This window comes from Syngnathus typhle, linkage group LG12 (genome assembly GCF_033458585.1).
Source record: "Syngnathus typhle isolate RoL2023-S1 ecotype Sweden linkage group LG12, RoL_Styp_1.0, whole genome shotgun sequence".
Taxonomy (NCBI): Eukaryota; Metazoa; Chordata; class Actinopteri; order Syngnathiformes; family Syngnathidae; genus Syngnathus; species Syngnathus typhle.
Window position 1 is genome coordinate 6,112,433 of NC_083749.1, and position 17,831 is coordinate 6,130,263.

General features: G+C 43.5%; 4 protein-coding genes across 7 annotated transcripts; 1 reads left to right on the top strand and 3 right to left on the bottom strand.

Moving 5' to 3' along the window:
* Positions 1-487: 487 nt before the first annotated feature.
* On the bottom strand, positions 488-6,240 carry LOC133163118 (inositol polyphosphate 5-phosphatase K). Its single transcript, XM_061292715.1, has 13 exons — positions 5,962-6,240; positions 4,672-5,148; positions 3,854-3,961; positions 3,664-3,772; positions 3,462-3,578; positions 2,896-3,071; positions 2,704-2,815; positions 2,406-2,515; positions 2,108-2,318; positions 1,895-2,032; positions 1,760-1,825; positions 1,593-1,697; positions 488-1,205 (listed from the first exon to the last, which is right to left on the bottom strand). The coding sequence occupies exons 2-13, from the start codon at positions 5,142-5,144 to the stop codon at positions 738-740; spliced, it is 2,193 nt and encodes a 730-aa protein (XP_061148699.1). The 5' UTR covers positions 5,145-5,148; positions 5,962-6,240; the 3' UTR covers positions 488-737.
* Positions 6,241-7,012: 772 nt separating this feature from the next.
* On the top strand, positions 7,013-10,470 carry LOC133163141 (tigger transposable element-derived protein 1-like). 4 transcript variants are annotated; one of them, XM_061292759.1, is made up of 3 exons: positions 7,013-7,237; positions 7,683-8,818; positions 9,050-10,470. In XM_061292759.1, exon 2 carries the CDS (start codon positions 7,691-7,693, stop codon positions 8,666-8,668), a length of 978 nt encoding a protein of 325 aa, XP_061148743.1. In that variant the 5' UTR covers positions 7,013-7,237; positions 7,683-7,690; the 3' UTR covers positions 8,669-8,818; positions 9,050-10,470. The 4 variants fall into 4 exon arrangements, with proteins under 4 accessions (XP_061148743.1, XP_061148740.1, XP_061148739.1 ...); XM_061292756.1 differs by lacking the exon at positions 7,013-7,237 and adding an exon at positions 7,256-7,418 and having other exon boundaries at positions 9,047-10,470; XM_061292755.1 differs by lacking the exon at positions 7,013-7,237 and adding an exon at positions 7,256-7,418.
* smtna (smoothelin a) lies at positions 9,753-12,290 on the bottom strand. Its single transcript, XM_061292799.1, has 7 exons — positions 11,342-12,290; positions 10,952-11,027; positions 10,741-10,863; positions 10,639-10,669; positions 10,219-10,333; positions 9,989-10,140; positions 9,753-9,900 (listed from the first exon to the last, which is right to left on the bottom strand). The coding sequence occupies exons 1-7, from the start codon at positions 11,435-11,437 to the stop codon at positions 9,753-9,755; spliced, it is 741 nt and encodes a 246-aa protein (XP_061148783.1). The 5' UTR covers positions 11,438-12,290.
* A 136-nt stretch (positions 12,291-12,426) lies between these two features.
* On the bottom strand, positions 12,427-17,738 carry slc35e4 (solute carrier family 35 member E4). Its single transcript, XM_061292763.1, has 3 exons — positions 17,459-17,738; positions 15,693-16,303; positions 12,427-14,930 (listed from the first exon to the last, which is right to left on the bottom strand). Exons 2-3 carry the CDS (start codon positions 16,282-16,284, stop codon positions 14,431-14,433), a joined length of 1,092 nt encoding a protein of 363 aa, XP_061148747.1. The 5' UTR covers positions 16,285-16,303; positions 17,459-17,738; the 3' UTR covers positions 12,427-14,430.
* Positions 17,739-17,831: the final 93 nt, after the last annotated feature.

Genomic DNA, 17,831 nt, shown 5'->3' on the forward strand with positions numbered 1-17,831 from the left:
GTTTTTGGAACCAATTATCCGTGATAAATGAGGGATTACTGTACACTAAAGGTTTTTTACTTTATGCTTTTTCCCTTTATATGAACAGAACCAAAAAGACCTTGAAGCCTTTTCATAATGACATCACTCCTTTATTGATCCAGTGGGATTTATCGTGCCTACCTTCTGTCTTTCTGCCTGTCTGGCTCAGCAATTACAAAAATAAACTAATCCAAATAGTCTCTCCTCTAAAAAAAGAAAAAACATCAGGATAAGCCCTCTCATATCTCTGCCGATGTTCTTTTATAGATCTGTGGTGTCAGTAGCTTGTTTTCTGTCTGCTGTTGGTAACAACGATCTAAATTATAGACTCGCTTTTTGTCCTCTTTGCATCTGGTTTACACAACTTGTAAACAACAGGCCACATAATAGATTCACACCAACGGACACCAGCTGACGGGCATGTTTGACATGTGGGAAGAAGCCAGAGTACCTGGAGAAAATCAGATTAGAGTGGAATGTTGCCTATGATACTCTAATGTTTGTTAGTTTTTATTTGCAAATGACAGGCGAGAAGAATGCAAACAGATGTTGATTTGGCCTCACATTCAATGTGTGTGTCTCTACACATTGGAGCTAGTGAGTGTATAAAAGCACTTGTCAGTGCGATTTGACTCCCAAATAAACACAGTGTAAGATGCTTTGGAAATCAACAATTGCAGGGTTGCACACATTACATAGTTCCGTTTTCATATCTTCTATGAAGGGTTGTTTTTCCCTGCATGTCCAATCTGTTTGAGTCCCGAGTGGCTTACCTGTGTGGGCCTATGCTCCCCAATTATGGCGGCAATCAGGGCCTCCGGCGCCGTAACCCCGCTGCCCGGAGACACAGGGCTCCGGGGACTGAGCGGGCTGACGACCGGAGACGACAAAGAACCAGCGGAAAATAGTCTTTCCTTTTTCGAGATGCAACCAGGTGAACGGCTACCGGTTTCTTTGGGCAGGGGACACAGGCTGAGGCCCTGCAGGGAGGGGAGGGGGTTGGACGAGAGAGCCGGGACGGCGGGGCTGCGGCTGCGACGGTGGCGGCAGTGATGATGTTTGATGGGTTTCGGGCTCGGGCTGCGGGAGTTGGGAGCCAGCAGCACCAGGGTGCTGTCGTCTTCCGAGCTTATCTCGGAGCTGTCGGAGCGGTGGGCTGACGGGCTGTGGATTGGAAGCTTGATCTGTCCAGAATGAAAATGGTCTTTAATACACTAACGGCCTCTCACAATGCCCAAATAATGTGCTTGCCTATAAATTAAATAAAATGAAATCATCTCTTCTAAGCTTTCCGATTCTGTGAGCTGGTCCACTCCTTAGCTAGCAAGCTCGCTGTTTAATATAATTAAAAAGTGTGGACCTTATTTTGTCTCCAGCATTAGGTTAATTGAAAAATTGACCAAAATTCACCATGGGCATTGATAGGAATATATGGCTGGAAAATTGTGAGAACAAACTTGAAATATCCAAATTTGGTGGTTTGTCCAAATTACAGCCCGAGGGTCATTTGCGGCCTGAAAACCGCCTAAAAACCGACCTTAAGAAATTGTAGTAAAACCAATAAACTATACCTGGATGTTTGTCAACACTCCAACAATGCTGTTCATATTATTACTGTAGAAGCCAAGGATGTATTCACAATCATCTCTTGGCAAGTCCTCTTCTGAAAAAGACACCTGAAAGGGGCAGGACAGAAATCATCCCTGATCCCAGAGTTACAAAAAAAGATGTGGCTCACCTGTCCTGAATGTTCCCCTTTGGCCCACACATACGCTTGATAATCTTTGTAGTGCCTGAATCCAACCTGTTGGCAGACATAAAGTGACGACACGGGCAATCTAAAGAAAATGCAAAACGACGCTTCTTACTCTACCTTGTATATTGCTACCCAGTCCCACGAGCTGCGATGATAATTAGACGCAAATGTGAACTTGACTGTGGCATCGGAGACTTTGAACCACTCCTTGTTGGCCTGCATCTCCACCAGAGGCATGTCCACCCTGAATGGGAACTGCGACATAGACGCTCAAACAGTACTCTCCAAAAAACAATATGGCTGCCATCTTCAAATTTGTCAGGTACTCACATGGAGGGAAAACATGGCCGACACGGGCTTGTGATCGCTGATGGTGAAGGCCATATGGCTCTTGTACGTGTGCTGCGTCACTTTGGTCGCACCACCCAACCAGGAGGTCAGACCTCTCTGAAGTGCCGCATTGTGGGTCGGAACCGGGGAGCCGGTGTGGCGGAGGCGCCAGAGGATCCGATCGGTCCACGCGGGCTTCCTCTTTTTAGCACTTAACCACACGTGGAAACATTTAAAACGATGTTTAGGGGAAATGAAAGGGTAAAGTTCTGATTCATACAAATGATTAAAGACGGACCTTGTGTCGTAGGTGTGTGTGCCTACATCAAACTTATACGTAGGTGGGAATTTTAGCGGCCCCTCCAAGAAACCTTCCAGGATGGATTCTGTGCTTTTTGCCATGTTGAGCTGAGCAAAAGATAATTTAAAAAATCACATCAGGTTAGCAAGGCTACTTTACTGCCATCTGCTGTTTTAAACAGTTCCTCCAAAAAAAGGCTGTTTAATTTCTTTCCCAGTAAAGTTTATTGGTGAATTTAAAAACACCACATCACTTTTAATGTCCACTAGCTTAATGCTAACATGATGATGCTCACCTGATCTCGCTCCCACAGCATAGGGAGTTTATTGCTATCAATTGCACCTTTCACCACATGGATGTCGTAGTCTTCAATCCGGAAATTCAAATCCCCGAACCAAAACACGACGCTAGGAAAGCACAAAATATGATGTCATATTCCACCATTTATTTTTGCATATTTGAAAATAGATGATGCACGCAAACCCACTCGTGATCCAGCACCCCGGTGGCAGTTCCTCCTTCAAACTGCTGCTGCTGCAAGATGCTTTCAAAGTCCTCCATCCTCTGCTCCAGGTTCCTCATATGAGCGGGCAGGTGGCAGTTGAGAAAGCACACGGGGTGTCCAAACAAGGTCATCCTTGCACTCACGCCACCTTTGTTACCCTGCAGGTGGCGCCACAGAGCAGAAACGTTGTGAATAGGAGCAAAAGTATCAACAAATCCTCAAACTCATTATTTTTTTTAACAGTTTATGCTCATTTTAAAATGTCATGGAATTCATTCCATTTAGAATAACTTTCTGCCGACTTATTTTGAAAGCGGCGAGCTAGACGCCTGCTGCAGCACTGACCTCAAAAAGAAGGAGACTGCAGCATCACGCTGGTGTGACGCCGACATCAACACTGAAGGTCACGCACGCTCTGACATAGCCATACTTACACACGCGAACACCTGCTGGCGTGCTCCACTTTCGTGCTCGTTAATCGTACTGATGCTCCCCACGCGACGGCAAATTGAGTAAAGTCATAAATCCAAGAGCAGCGCGGCACGTACCCAACATCCGCCCAGGCCTGTGCGAGTGCTCTGTGTCTGCACGCCTCGGAGGAACGGAAGATGGACGAATTTGGAGAAGACCAGCAAGAGCACGCCCTGCATCCGTTGAGACGCCACCTATAGATAAATTCACACACAATATTGAATTTTTTTCCCATTGTATAAAATAGATTACATATAGATTGGAGCTGATGTGACCAACCAGGACATATCCAAAGGGACTGAGCGTGTCCATGAGGAGCTCACTCCACTGGTCTGAGAAAAGAGCATCCTTCAGCCGCTTGTTGATCATTGAGTTCACTTCCTGGAGCCTGAGAAAAAAAAAAAAAAAAAGGTCACCTATGGAGGGAGAGATGAGCGAGTGGGCACCTTGGCATAGTCCACCCACTTACCCAATGACAAACATGTCAACACTCCCATCTGACACATTGGGTCCAAACAGAGCGCTGACATCATCCGGTGGGACGGCCGAGCCCACGTTCCATGTGGCGATGTAGACTCTGTGAAAAGAGCACACGCCGCGTTAGCTTTCAGTCATGTGATTAATCCCTCTTTTTACCTCGGTGATGGAAAAAGTGTTCCCTGTGCATGTCTTACATAACACAAATCCAGAAAAGACAGTACTTCTCAGACCTGATGCTATCTAATCCATCCACTACTATCATGTTGCTAAGTAATATATAGTATATTGTAGCAGCCACTATCAAAGTTTTAGGCCCCTATGTTGTTGTTCTCCCTCTAAAGCAAGGTGCACGGCATTAAAACGTTCTGCTTCTGTTTATGGGCAAGCGAGCCGATGGGAAGACTGCCAAGTGGATTTTATGCGGCGTCATCACTTTCTCAGCAAAAAGCTTTTAGAGAAAAGAGCCGCTATGATTCATATGGTGCCTTTGGGCGCATAGTAGCTTGCTTACTGCTGCTGCATTCAAGCACAACACGGAGCCTTGTACAAACAATGGCTAGACAGACTACTTAATAGTAGTGATTCGAAAATAAAGATTCAAATTTTCTTCATGAACTAGTTGCGTTTTTAACTAGTTTAGAAGTACACTAATTTGCCATTTCTGAAACCCCCTTTATTTAAACCAACAGTGCCATCTAGAGGATTCATAAAATACAACAACTGGTTCATGAAGCAAATTTGAAGCTTCATTTTCCCTTCATTAATTAACACACAAATGTGAATAGAGATATAAACCGATAATCTCACCTGAAGTCATCGTTGTCACCACTGGACTTGTCACTCTGCGCTTGTGTTGTATTGCCAGCTGGTGGCGGACTGAGACTAGATTTGGGGCTAAGGGGGTTTTGTGGACTACGAGGAGACACCAAGGACTCTGACGGGGAACAGGGCAGGACTTTGGCACTTTGAGGTGCTGGGATGCAAACCGGCATCAAATCTATATCCTTAGGTGGAACCATGATGGGTCTAGGAGGAGGTTTAGCCCCGAGGGCGGTGGGTCTCGGTCGGCTTATGTTGGTCAGCGCCACAGGAGCCGACCCGTATTTACTTTGTATTAAGTCTCTCGCTGCAGGAGGGTTTTGCGTAAGGTGGTTGTCCTGCGCAATCTCAGGTGGTCCTCGGGGTGGCCCTAGATCTTGTCTGGTTTGTGCACAGGGTCCAGGCTGCATTTTGTGACCATGAGGGAGTGCCTTGGATGGGTTCTGCCTTGTGCGATTCATCGGCCTGCACAAAACAAACAATCAAACACTGGGAAACACCAAGAGTTGTCTTTCTGGTTTTAATTGTGCAGTAAAGGAGAAATTGAATTGAGCGCAAGTTCTACAAGGTCCTTTGAATGACACCACAGCTGCTGCCCCATTTTCACACACAACTATTAAACGAGAAAAATGTACTTGCTGCTTCACTAATAATGAGACAAATAAAATCTGATCATATTTAACATTTTCTTTACTGGTCATCCTATTCGGGTTCCAGGGAAGTCTACTCTAGCTGACCTTTATTCGCAACACCTAAAGCTTTTGTTGATTCCAAACATAGAACCATAAAACTCTGAGACAATGGTGCTAACCACAAGTCCGAGCGTACTGCCTTGTCGTGTCCAATTATGTTTTTTTTTTTAATATGACGCCACCAACCTATTCCCCAGACATCCTCTGATGATGCCATCATGAGTCTGCAAATGGAGGTTGAGGAATTAAGTTTGGACCTCTATCTTGTTCCCAAGCAATGTTAATTAGAGCCTGACCTCCTTTTGAATGGCAATGGAGGACAAATGCATTGAGGTTGAGCTCAGACAGTTCAAAAGGGAAAAACTCACCGCTACCGTCACCCTACAACCATCACCACTCTTTTGTTTACTAGAACATCATTTAAATTATTCACAATATCCAAATTAGCATCCAGAAAGCCTCATATCCATCATCAACATAGCACTATTGTCACTGCAAAGGCAGACTTTTAAATATAGCTTCAAATAGATTCTCATGACAGAGTGATGTTGAAATTGAAACAAAAATATTGATATATATGTCCTACCTTTTTTCAAGGTGAAGCTCCGAGTGCAGCTCATAAATTCCTTATGGAAGGACGGAGGATCGGACGGGAGAGAGCGAGAGACAGGTGGTGTTGGTGGTACGCGGGCCACCCGGACAGTTGGCGGTCACGTGATATTATGCATGTTGAATGATGGTGTTGGTGATGATGGGGGAGGATTGAAGATGATCCGACTTAATATTGCCCCGTGCAGCTGGACACAGCATCCTGCGCGTCATCCCCACCTTGCTCCACCTCTCTCGCTCCATACTCTCCTATGACGCATGCATCTCATATACAGGAGAGATCTTCATCCTTGCCCTAAAATCCTTAAATCGTGCATATTTGAGAATGGAGAAAATATAACTGATCGGAAAATGAGACGGTATGTCAATATTCTAAAAATAACATATATGTATTTAAACGATGCAGTAATGGCTGCCGTTAATCAAACACGAATTTTCGCACTGATTGAATTGAACCTTCTCGCTTACTGTACGCACTCAGTACATGGGGGGGGGGGGCGTGTGTGTTTAATAAATAAGATGCAATCTTGTAGAAATACGGTTTTAATTTCATTAATTTTTTGTCTTTATTGTGTTATGTGTGTGACAAAAATATTGACTTGTATCTCGTGGTATTTTCGTTTGGGAAAATCGAACTGATTTTTATTTTCTCTTTATACACAACAAATGAGTAAATTAATCTGGATATCAATTTTAGTACTTCTATATTAAAATGAAAATCAATTTTAATGGCCGCTTCTAAGTGTTACACTTCGTAGACAGTTAATTTGTTACATACAATAAATATAAATAACATTTATTATTTTTGTCAGGTTACAGAAAGAGTAAAAAATATTAGAAACCGGTATCAATATGACGCGATGGCGTTTCCAGTTATATTCTACACTAACAAGTGACGTCTGCGTCGTAACGGACATATATAGTCATTAATAAGTCATTGTGTTAATACGAATGTCGCTCAGTGAATTTGCGTGTGAGAATACGTCACGCGGCACTGCAGTGCATGCACAAAACGATTGAGCAGACAAATGTTGTTCTTTATTCGGAACTGTTTTAATTTGGTTTATGTGTAGGATATGCAAATGGTTTTCATAAACTATACTGTAATCATGATTAAACTACAGCGTTAGCGTATCTTAGTGATAAAGAGTACGATGTGTTACGTACAAGTTAAGTCGGTGTCGTAGGAACGTAACTCCGAACTAGTTTTTCATTGTTGCGCGTGGGACGACCCAAACCAATCAAGAGTAAACGTAAGCGAATTATTATCCTCTATTATTAGATATAAATGTTTTTTCATGCAACTATTCACTGTAATTATGACTACAAAAGCGTCGACTGTGGTTAAAGACAGATTGCAAGTTGCAGAAACAGAAAGTGGCGTAAAAAACGTCACCCGACACTTGGCTCAAGAAAAACCAACAAGAGGTAAAAGTAAGGAATTGGTCTTTTCGTTTGTAGCTGTATTATTTGTGCATAATTATATCCCCGAAGCTTCTTTATTACACGCTAGTTACTGCATGACATAGCGTAGGTTATGTTGTATTAAGTTACGTCAGTGTCGTAGCAATGAACTCGGAATACGTAGTCGCGTTGTGACTCAAGAGCAAGTTACGGGCCTCACTTTCCGCCATTCGCCATTTTGGTGTGCTATGCGTGCATTAATACTTTTTTCCCCCTTCTGTATTGACTTTCTAGCCGTCGTCATGCCTCGCAAGGGCAAGGTAGGATCATCCGACGGGCGCCCTTCGAAGAAAAGGAAAGCCATTACCATGGAGGTGAAATTAGACATCGTAAAGCGATCGAAACGGGGAGAAACGCCGACGAACATCGGGCGCGTTCTCGACTTAAGCCGCTCTACCGTAGCGACTATCATTAAGGATCAAGATCGCATCTTGGAACACGTCAAGGCATCTCCGCACATGAAGTCGACCATAATAAGCAAGCAGTACAGCGGGCTAATGATGGAGATGGAAAGACAACTAGTGATTTGGCTGGATGATCGGCACCAGCAGCGTCTCCCCGTGAGCCTCGTGTTGATCCAACAAGAGGCGAAGCGTCTATACGAGACGCTAAAAAGTCAAAAGGGGGAAGGCAGTGAGGAGAAATCATTTGTGGCCAGTCGAGGTTGGTTTATGCGATTTAAAGCTCGCGCTAATTTGCGTAACCTCCGAGTGGAAGATGAACCAGCCAATAACGAGAACGAAGCAGGGAGTGATTTCCCCACTGCCTTGGCGGAGACAATTAGGGAAGGGGTGAATAAGTGTTGTGCTCAACAAGTACTGGGCGAGGGTTTGTTCTCGAATCCCCCGTTAATCAATAAGATGGAGACAGAACCGAGACAGAACGCGGGAGAGGACACACTGACTCCAAAGTTCACATGCAAGAGCTTGGCAGCAGGTTTCTTACTGATAGAAGAAGGCTTGTTAAAGTTCAAGGCAGAGGACACCGACACGGCGAGATACGCAAGGGTCTTCAAGGGGGTCATGGATAACCTACGGTGTTACAAGGACATTTGGGAGAAGGAGAAGAAGGTCTCCTTCCAGTCAAACCTGGAGCGGTTCTTCAAGATGGTAGAGAGGCCCACATCGGATCCCACACTGGATCCCGTAGCGGATCCCGAACCCTCGACGTCATCGACTCCGTCACCTCCCGTGGCCTCTTCATCTCCTACGAAAAAGTGAAGAGGCTTGAAACAGTACCTGTACTCGCCACCTGATCTGGTTCTTCACCTCCTCTCGTGCCTTCTTCGCCATCTGTACCTCCTGTGACCTCTACAGCAAGCTCCTCCCCTTTCCTAGCTCACGATGTGCATGCTATCAGCAGGAGTAAAGGTGAAGAATTCAAATGAATTTATGGCCGAAGAATTTTTCACATTTGACTTATTTAGCCATTTTTAACAAATTATTTTTATGTACAATTAACACCCTTAAAGACACATTTTCACTTTCTATAGACTGGAATTGACATCGAAAGAATTGATATGTATGCTCACCACGTAGAAGACACAAGTTAACTTATTACTGCTTGCAATAATTGCTTTTCGTTTTTCATTCACTGAGGAGGTCTGGAGAGGATAGCGTGACCTCAGGTGAAGCTGCGTCAGGAAACCCCCACGGCAGAGAAGTCAATCTCACGGTGAAGACGAGAACCCCAATCCAGCTAAAGGACATCAAACCATGTACCAATTATCCTCATCTGTGAAACTTCAGCCTCATGAAAGTAGGACACAACCACTCCTGAATTATCGTCGCAGCAGGATCGGGCTGACCAAACACAATTATCAACGTGGCGACCGACAACAAAGAACACACAAAGACACACAAACTGCAAAGGTGTTATTAGACAATTTTGGTAGGAATGAATACTTTGTTGTGTCGCTGACGCAATAGACGAGTGCATGTGTTGATTCCTGCATCCACCCAACGAGCACCTCAGAACTCCACAAAGGGATTTATTAGTCAATTGAAGAGTGGATTGAGTTTTGCAGATCTGGCTACAAAGTATCAGGAACAGAATTCGATGATGTCATTAATTGAATACCTCTTCTGACAGTCTCAATCCAAAGTGCACTTTATTGTGTTTTTAAAGTCAGACTTTGCATTCTCATATCTCATTCTGACTGGGTGTACTTAATGAAGTGGCTTGGTGTACCTAAAGAAATGCCTTTCCATTTAAAACGAGTATGAAGATATTAGTGCAGATTTTTTTTTTTTTTTTTAAAGGACTTAGTGTGACTTGACTTTGCTAATGTCTGTTAGACAGACACTAAGCCCGCTTTTTAGTTTTGACCAGGCCTTTTTCCACTAGGCAGCGATAGAACTCTTGAATGTACGTGTAAATGCACTTCCAGTCGGGCTCCTTCATCCGGACCAAGTCTTCGGGGTCCAGCAGTGGGGGGCAGCCGGCCAGTCTCCTACAGACGGAGGAGGAGCATCAACGTTAGAGTCAAAAAACAACACGGACATTCACACAACATGGCGACACAAGGAAGAAGTACTAACTCTGCGGTGGTGAACGCCAGTTGGAAGTTGTCTCTGGGCTTGTTAGGGTTCAGGGTGGAATACTCAAAGGCGTCTGGGAAGAAGCGGTGCACCAAAGCGCAGAAAGCTATGCCGTCCTTCCAGCTGGAGGAGAAATTGTGGATGTCCACCCCCTAAAAGAGCAAAGACAGTTGCTGTGAGAAAAGACAGCAGAGCAAGTCACAGCAAAAGGACAGCGGAGACATGATGACCTCATATGGTTCCGTTTTGGCTTTGCACCAATCCAGAAGCATCTGCTTGACGTTTTTCGCATTGGGTGCTGCAGAGGGGGCGCATTTCTGGGTGGCTTGAGCAAAACTCACTTTACTGAGGAGAAGTGGAGAAGAGTACACATTTGGTCGTTTTTAACTGGATTGTGCTTGCTGCCCCAGAAGTGATTTTCATGTTTATGCCAATTATGACTTTATCACCAATCTACATTAAAAGAGTTGCATGCAAATCCAGGTTGTGTCCCGAGGATTCCTTGGATGCACAAGAAATAATGCTTGACCTCAACTAAACATAATTTATAACTCTCACATTCATATTAGTGAGAAAAAAAAATCATATTTAATTTGAAATAAATTGCTATGAATAAATACTTCACCTTAATAATAGACATAAAGACTCACCTGCCTGCTGTCATGGAGGAGGCTGGTCGACCTAACGAAAAAAAAAGCATCAAATGAATGTTGCAAAACTCGTGCAATTCAATAATATGAGAGCATCATCACTGTTTGTTGCAGGCTGCTGGTTGACAGGTGCTCTCGCTGCACCCCCACCCGGCGTCCCGCCTTTGCTCAATCCCTGCTGCTTTAAGTCTCGCTGCCGGGACCCTCGCTCTTGCTCACGCTTGTCTGATGAGGAGTTTCGGTTGTTACATGATGTTTGAAGTGGGGAGGTGGGGCAAACACTTTTCACACTCACTCTACACCTTGAGCTCACCTCGCTTCTTCTTCAGCAGGTCCCTCAACGCAGCACGGATGAGTCGCCGCTCTTCAAATTCTGAAGCATTGTCCAGCTAAAAAAAAAAAAAAACACTTTCACTGAATAGCTGTCCAATGTGATGAGGGGTTAAAATGATGCTCAATTTTAATGTGTAATGTTTATTTGGTTTATTATTGTAGTCAGTCTATTAGAGAAATCCTTCCAATAATTATTCAGTTACATAAGAAGCGCATGATATTAGAAATGCTTCAAGGATGACGCAAACCAGTTCTACATCAATCTACAAGCACAACATATTCACAATATGCCCATTTTTGTCAAGACAGCATTTTTGGTAGAGCTCTCGGGTGTGCCTAATATTATGGCCTATACTAGAAGATAGCTCACCATCTTGTTGAGAACATCCTCATCTTCTATAGCAGCAAGTTGTTCGCTGGTCACGCTCGCCCTCGGTCCGTGTTCTTGTTGAGGCTTGGGCTCCATCACTGATTATAATGTTCTAATGGTTGAAAGAAATGACACGGGGAATCCAAGGAGGACATTCCCCGGCCCTTGTTAGTACGAAGAATGTAAACTGAGAGGAAACATGCAGAAGTGGCTCTCGGCGTCACTGCAGCGACTGGCCCAGTGTTTGGAAAAACACGTACAAATATAGTAATGTAGCAGAGAGAGAGCGGGAATCAGATAAGGCCAGGGAAAGCCCTAATAAAGCAATGGGTGCAAGGATAATGACATTGGAGCATGTCAACTCCATGCAGGAGACCCTCACCTGTTCTCTTCAGGGGTTATTCGTTCATCGCTTCCGTCTCATTTCAGCATTGCTTACATTTTTGGAAGGAGGCTACTTACAGAAGTAAGGAGAAGCACATCAGTCATCTTTCTCTGGATCCTGCCTGTTAAAACAACTGCATTTTTATAGTTAGAGATAAAAAAAAGCTGACAACTATAAATATTCAATTAATATGAATAATTAGTGTATCACTTATCTCACTGGTTAGCCGGTAATTTAACAGGTTTGAATGTGATTGGGTAATTTTGAACACACACTAATCCCCATTTATGAGGGTGTGTACACTTATGCAACCAGATTATCATAATATTCAATTTTATTCACCCCTCAAATATATAGATAGTGTTGGTCCTATTAAAGAGGCACACACTTTTCCATGTTATGAAAACATCTGGATTTATGGTGATCATGAAAATATTTTGTTGGCATTCGAACGTTGGCGGTAAGATCAGACAAAAGAAAGTTTGCAGTTTTTCTTTTTATTTTTGAGGCATCATCCCCAGAATAAAGCGCTCATTCGGGTCACTAGTCTAATCTGGTAGTTTTAGTAGTACAATAAAAGTTGATTAAATTTGCGACAGGCCTAGAAAATTTGTATCGGTTAAGTCTTCAACACTGGTGAACACAGTGTAACCCAAACGGACAAAAAAAGGTGCAACAAGAAAGTTATACGATTCAAAAGTAAGTTCTTGTACCAGTCCGTTTATTTCTATTGAAGAGACAGCAGATTGTATTTGCATGATTCCCCACCACACATAAATTTGCCTCCAAACAAATTGGCAAACATCTCTTCCGTAGAATGTCTCAATAAGGCCTAATGCAAACTGTCGACTTGCCATTTTGGACAATAAAAATACATCATGTAAATCATAATAAAACAACAAATACATCCAACCAGCAGCAGTGAACCTAATCAGTGCACTAGTGTTCACTGCCAAAGATGAACATGCGTTTTGCTCGTAACATGTCAGTGCTACTTTCATTTTTTCGGTAGCGTGCAACAAAAGCTGCTTGAGGTAACTCGATCAACCCAATATTGAACAGAGTGCCATCTGGAGGGAAAAAAAAAAAAAGTGGTTCATGAAGCAATTTTGAAGCTTCCTTTTCCCATCTCTACTAAATTACTGAAATAAATCGTTTTTCCACCACAAGATTGGCTTTGGTGTCCCTCAGGTGTGTAACCAATTTGACACAGCAGTGCAATGAACAAACGTAAACGTTTTGCTTGCTCGCATGGCGCGCGCACACACACACACACACACACTGACGCACGCACACACACGCTTACATGTGGAGAAGGAGGAAATGTCCCATCAACATCCTGGGGGTCTTTGGGTACAGGGGAAGCTGCATTCAACATTCCGCCTGACACCCGACAACACGAACACTGACGTTTGTGCAAGACATTTCAAAGCCAGTGACTGGTCCTAACGTTAAAAAATAAATATATTTAGATAGATATATTTTAAATGAGAGTGTGGAGGGAAATTTGTCATCAAATGATAGTAAACAATATATAAAGAAGCATTGTCATCGTCAAGCAGAAGTCCAAATATTAAAACAATGTCTTCTGCAGTAATTCAAGGCTGCAAGATGGAAGCATCTTCTTTTTGATTGGTATGTTTTAGGGCACAGAAACTGAGCTAATTATGATTCTCCCTCACAAATTAACCTATCTTTGTTCTCGGTAAAGTTCCAATAGTTTTTCTTTCTGAAATATAAAACATCTGCCTCAGCTAAATGAAGTTTGGGAAAACACCACTTCCGGGAATGTGTGGTTCTATTTTTTTTAATGGTGGCAAAATAACTTATTATTCTGATGACGAAACACGTGCTTCTTGTGGCATCTGACAAAAGCTGCCAAAATTCTAGCCCCTCTTTAAGAAAAAAAAACTCAGGTGGTCATGTAACAGTGCCATCATCATACATGGTGTCGCTTCAAACGTCACAGTGCAGTCTAGGTGACACGTCATGTAACCCTGGCGAGGTATCCAAACATTCTAAGTGTGCTTACACACCACATGTGGGTGGCGGACATGTGATATTCGGAAGAGAAGGTAGGAGAGGTAACAATGAAAAAAAAAAATAGGCCAATGCTTCTGGTCTCCACAAGACAGAAGAATCTGCACAGTGAAGAGGACGGTTGAGTACAGCAACCCCCCCCCCTGTACCTAACCAGAATTTTTTTTTTTTAACCCATCATTAGTAAATTTTTGCAGCTGCATTGAGTCATATATTTGACACACGCTTGTAAATAAAGTAAATCGATTTACTGTAGAAGCAATCTAATGGACACAGATATTAAGGCGCATGCGTCTGTGTGTCAAACTACAACCAAGTGACTCTGGCATAAAAAAAAAAAAGCCATCATGTCACCAGGATAACTATACTTTAAAATGAATAATAAAGGCAATTATTAACTTTTTTTGTTGACTAACAGCAGGGCTTGGTTGGGCTCGAAGGGGATTCCTGTACTTTGGCACATCATCATCAGCGAGGATCACCTTATAAGGTCGACTACTAAAAGGGGAAAAATAGATTCACAATAAAAAAAAATCACTAGTCTAAACACGGCATTCTGATTCATATTGTATTTGTAAAATATGAATTAGGCAGAATACCGCATTTAGACTGGTGGGGTGCACATCGAATGTATCATTAAGAACATTTTTGTTTTGACTTCAGTTCAGTCTGTCTTGTGCTCTTTATCTTGCTCTGTTCTTTGCTGGCATCTCATTTCAGTGGTCTCCATTTTGTTCTCACCTTGTGAATCCGTCGCTTTGGCTTTGCGCGTGTCCATGTAGCTGATAATGAACTCAGAGTTCTGATAGATGAGCATGCCGGACAGAGTGAGGACGACGCCGGCGCAGCTCAGGGAGGACAGCTCGCTGCCGAAGAGAAGCTGAGAGAGCAGGAGGTTGCCCACCACGCTCAGGTTACCCAGGATATGGAGTGTGACGGCGGACGTGAGGGTGATGACGCAGCTGCTGGCCAGGTTGTACATGACCGAGCCCAGGCAGCTGAGCAGGATGAAGACCCACAGGCGCCGGTCGTAGTGCAGCGGCGACTCGAGCAAGGCCCAGTTCTCCAGCGCCAGGGCCGCCACGGCCAGGATGAGGAAGCTGGGGATGGACATCAGGTAGAGCAGGAACACAGAGTTGATCTTCTCCTCCTGGAGAAGATTGCCTGAGGGGAAACGATCTTGTTCAGATGTCCAATTCACACAATGGAGTCAGGAAAAATATAAGTTTGTCATGTCAGCTTTGGCCAACTATGAGTGGGGAATCTATAGAAATCATGTAATCATGCTGCCATCCACTTATCTTCTAGCATGTTAGAGGCACTTATCTACTCACAAGAGGAACATACTCAAGTTGAGCCTGCGGCAATCATTTCTTCTACCCACAAAAAAAGAAGATGGGATTGGAACATTGGGTACATTCAATGAGGGCGCGGTCCACATGACATTCATTCCACAGTGGAATGTGTCTCAGTTCTACCACTTCGCTGCTGGAAGTTTTTGGAAAAATCTTGTTATAGCTCAAAAGCTGCACCACAGTAGGCCAATGTGTGTAGTTTTGTGTGTAGTAGAGTTATACAAGGAAATTTGTAAGTTACACACTGTAAAACGACAGAAAAAGACAAAAAAAACAAATGTGTTTCTACTTCCTTCCCAAAGTTAGCCTCGATAAGAAGCCTTCAATTTAAAATTCTGGGACAAAAATAAATTAATATATTTTTTATTTTAGTATTTATAATGATTTGATATGAAACGATACATTTAACTGTAGAAATTAGTTCTATTTACTAGCAGGGGTAATTTTATTACTTAAACAACATCTATTCACCAATTATTTATTCAGATATATTAATTTGGGAAATTGAGAAAAAAAAAAACATTTGAGTGAACTAAATTAAGCAACCTGAGACAGATGAAAAGTGACTTACTCTGTTGAATGGACTTGACACCCCTGAACATGGTGGCTGCGATGACAAACAGGCAGCCGGTCTGGTCGTACTGGACCTCCCCCATGATGCTGAAGGAGGCCCCCAGGCAGATTGGCATCATGGCCGTGTATTTGAGGATGTGATGCTGCTTGCCCAAGATCAGAGTGGAGATGGCCAGCGTGAAGAGCGGCGTGGTAGTGTAGATCATTTGCGCAAAAGACAACTGCACATAGTTCAGCCCCATGTTGCCAAAGGCGATGCTGGCGCAAAACGTAAGACTCAGCAGGAAGACTTTACATTTAGCCCCCGGGGTCAAGTCCTGATCTGTCGCCCCCGTGCGGTTGATCACCCGCAGTTTGATCAAGCCGTAGTCCACCACGATGGCCGTAAGCATGTGCAGAGCGGACAGCAGCAGGGGGTACCTGAAGTTGTACACGGCAAAGATCCATTTGTTGAGGCTGGAGATGGTGGTGCCAGTCACCAGCCAAATAATAACCGCAGAGAGAAGATGGAGCATCTCTGCTGGGGGTCTCCTCCTGGTTCCCGGCTGCGTGCTCGCCTCGTACTTTGAGAAGCCATCGGCGTGGATCATGATGAGAACATCCTGCTCACTGTTGAGGAAACACAGACACCACGCATTAAGGGGCGAAAAAGTATAGGTATTTGATTTTTAATAATTAATCTGACGTGGAAAGCCATTCATTTACTGCCACCAACTTTCTGTCTTTTTGTCCGTTCGGCGATGCTGGTGCCTTCTACCGCACCTCGGCATCTCTTTGGATTGGATATTTTTTATTTTTATTTTTTTCTTCCTGGGACCGGGATCATCGGTGGAGACCGGCGTAACTCTACGACGGCTTCCTGCTTATCCGAACAGTGATGACCGGGTCCCTCGCCTTGGCCTTGCAGCCGCAACCCCTGTGGGGAGTCCGCTCCCTCGTGCTTTTAGCTTTGATGGCTTTTATCTTTGATGGCTTTTATCTTGAGCACTTTCTGGCTTTCTTCGTGTGTGGCCGCCTTATGAGAGCCTATTGAGTTGCGCTCATGCCATCTGTGTGTCTTTTGTATACCCACTCTGTGGTATGGATACTGCTGGGGCCTAAATTTCCCCACCCCTGGGGATCAATAAATAGTCAATCAATCAATCAAAACCCTCAGGAAATGTTTTGCCTTCAATTGAAATGATGAAATATGTTTTAATCAAATCATGGCATATATGTTAATACATCTGGGAAATGTTTAAGTGTTTTTTTTTTTAAAAAGAATGTTGACATTTTTGCTGCACTTGCCTCCTCTGTCCACGTGCTTCTATTTTGATGACGTAGCCTGCTGCCTAACAACTTATCTGTGTACGAATGCACTGCATTGCTTCCTACAAAACCACACACGGGAGCACTAATGTAGTGCTCAGGTTTCAAAATTCCTTCCCGACCTGACCAAACACACCAGAGCGGAAAAAAACGGGGATGACGTAATGGCAGGAATGACCGTATACACGTCTGTATAGAAACTTCAAGAATAATCAGTGATCTATTTGAATAGGAGCTCGTGTTTATTAACCATCATAGCTTGCAGAAGTCTTCCAGAATATTATTTGTAAGGTCACTAAATATGAGCTCGCTTTTAAGCGTAAAATAGCTAACAGCGAACCCTTTAATCTCACTATAAATTGCACCGCTTAAAATTAATGTAGTAATACAGAACACCACGTGTTAAACGCTTATATGTAAAAAGGCAACAGTAATTTGTTGACAATAAACCCTTACCTTATTTGACCTTTACAAGGAGCCAGGCTCCTCACTCGTGTTGTGATGCTAACGTTAGCTCGTGGCTAGTTAGAGGTCTACCAAAATCAGTTTCACCTTTTACTTCCGGGTTCGTGATGTTGTCTACACCATAGTTTGCATTCAATCGCGTTTTCCCAAAAGCATGTTTAAGATTTGCCGCTTCTTGTTATATCTTTCGACGAGCGCATTGAGTGACCGCTAGAAAACATCGCAGCTTCACTGCAACAAGGCGGACTCAAAAAAACGTCGACTGCATCGCGTGTTTTGATTTTTTTTTCTTTTCTTAAAGGGCCAGTGCAACATTTTAGACTCGAAGAGGTCAAAGGCAAAGCCAGTCATGAGGCCTTCGCAT

What these genes read in the sequence shown, in the direction of transcription:
- LOC133163118 (XM_061292715.1), bottom strand. Translation starts at nt 5,144, where the DNA reads ATGAATCGCACAAGGCAGAACCCATCCAAGGCACTCCCTCATGGTCAC. An exon ending in ACTGGGTAGCAATATACAAG is followed by an intron (nt 1,826 to 1,894) that starts GTAGAGTAAGAA and finishes GTCTGCCAACAG; the next exon opens with GTTGGATTCAGGCACTACAA. An exon ending in GAGTGTTGACAAACATCCAG is followed by an intron (nt 1,206 to 1,592) that starts GTATAGTTTATT and finishes CATTCTGGACAG; the next exon opens with ATCAAGCTTCCAATCCACAG.
- LOC133163141 (XM_061292756.1), top strand. Translation starts at nt 7,283, where the DNA reads ATGCAACTATTCACTGTAATTATGACTACAAAAGCGTCGACTGTGGTT. An exon ending in AAAACCAACAAGAGGTAAAA is followed by an intron (nt 7,419 to 7,682) that starts GTAAGGAATTGG and finishes TTGACTTTCTAG; the next exon opens with CCGTCGTCATGCCTCGCAAG.
- smtna (XM_061292799.1), bottom strand. Translation starts at nt 11,437, where the DNA reads ATGGAGCCCAAGCCTCAACAAGAACACGGACCGAGGGCGAGCGTGACC. An exon ending in AGGATGTTCTCAACAAGATG is followed by an intron (nt 11,028 to 11,341) that starts GTGAGCTATCTT and finishes TTTTTTTTTTAG; the next exon opens with CTGGACAATGCTTCAGAATT. An exon ending in CCAAAACGGAACCATATGAG is followed by an intron (nt 10,141 to 10,218) that starts GTCATCATGTCT and finishes TTGCTCTTTTAG; the next exon opens with GGGGTGGACATCCACAATTT.
- slc35e4 (XM_061292763.1), bottom strand. Translation starts at nt 16,284, where the DNA reads ATGATCCACGCCGATGGCTTCTCAAAGTACGAGGCGAGCACGCAGCCG. An exon ending in TGTCAAGTCCATTCAACAGA is followed by an intron (nt 14,931 to 15,692) that starts GTAAGTCACTTT and finishes GTTTCCCCTCAG; the next exon opens with GCAATCTTCTCCAGGAGGAG.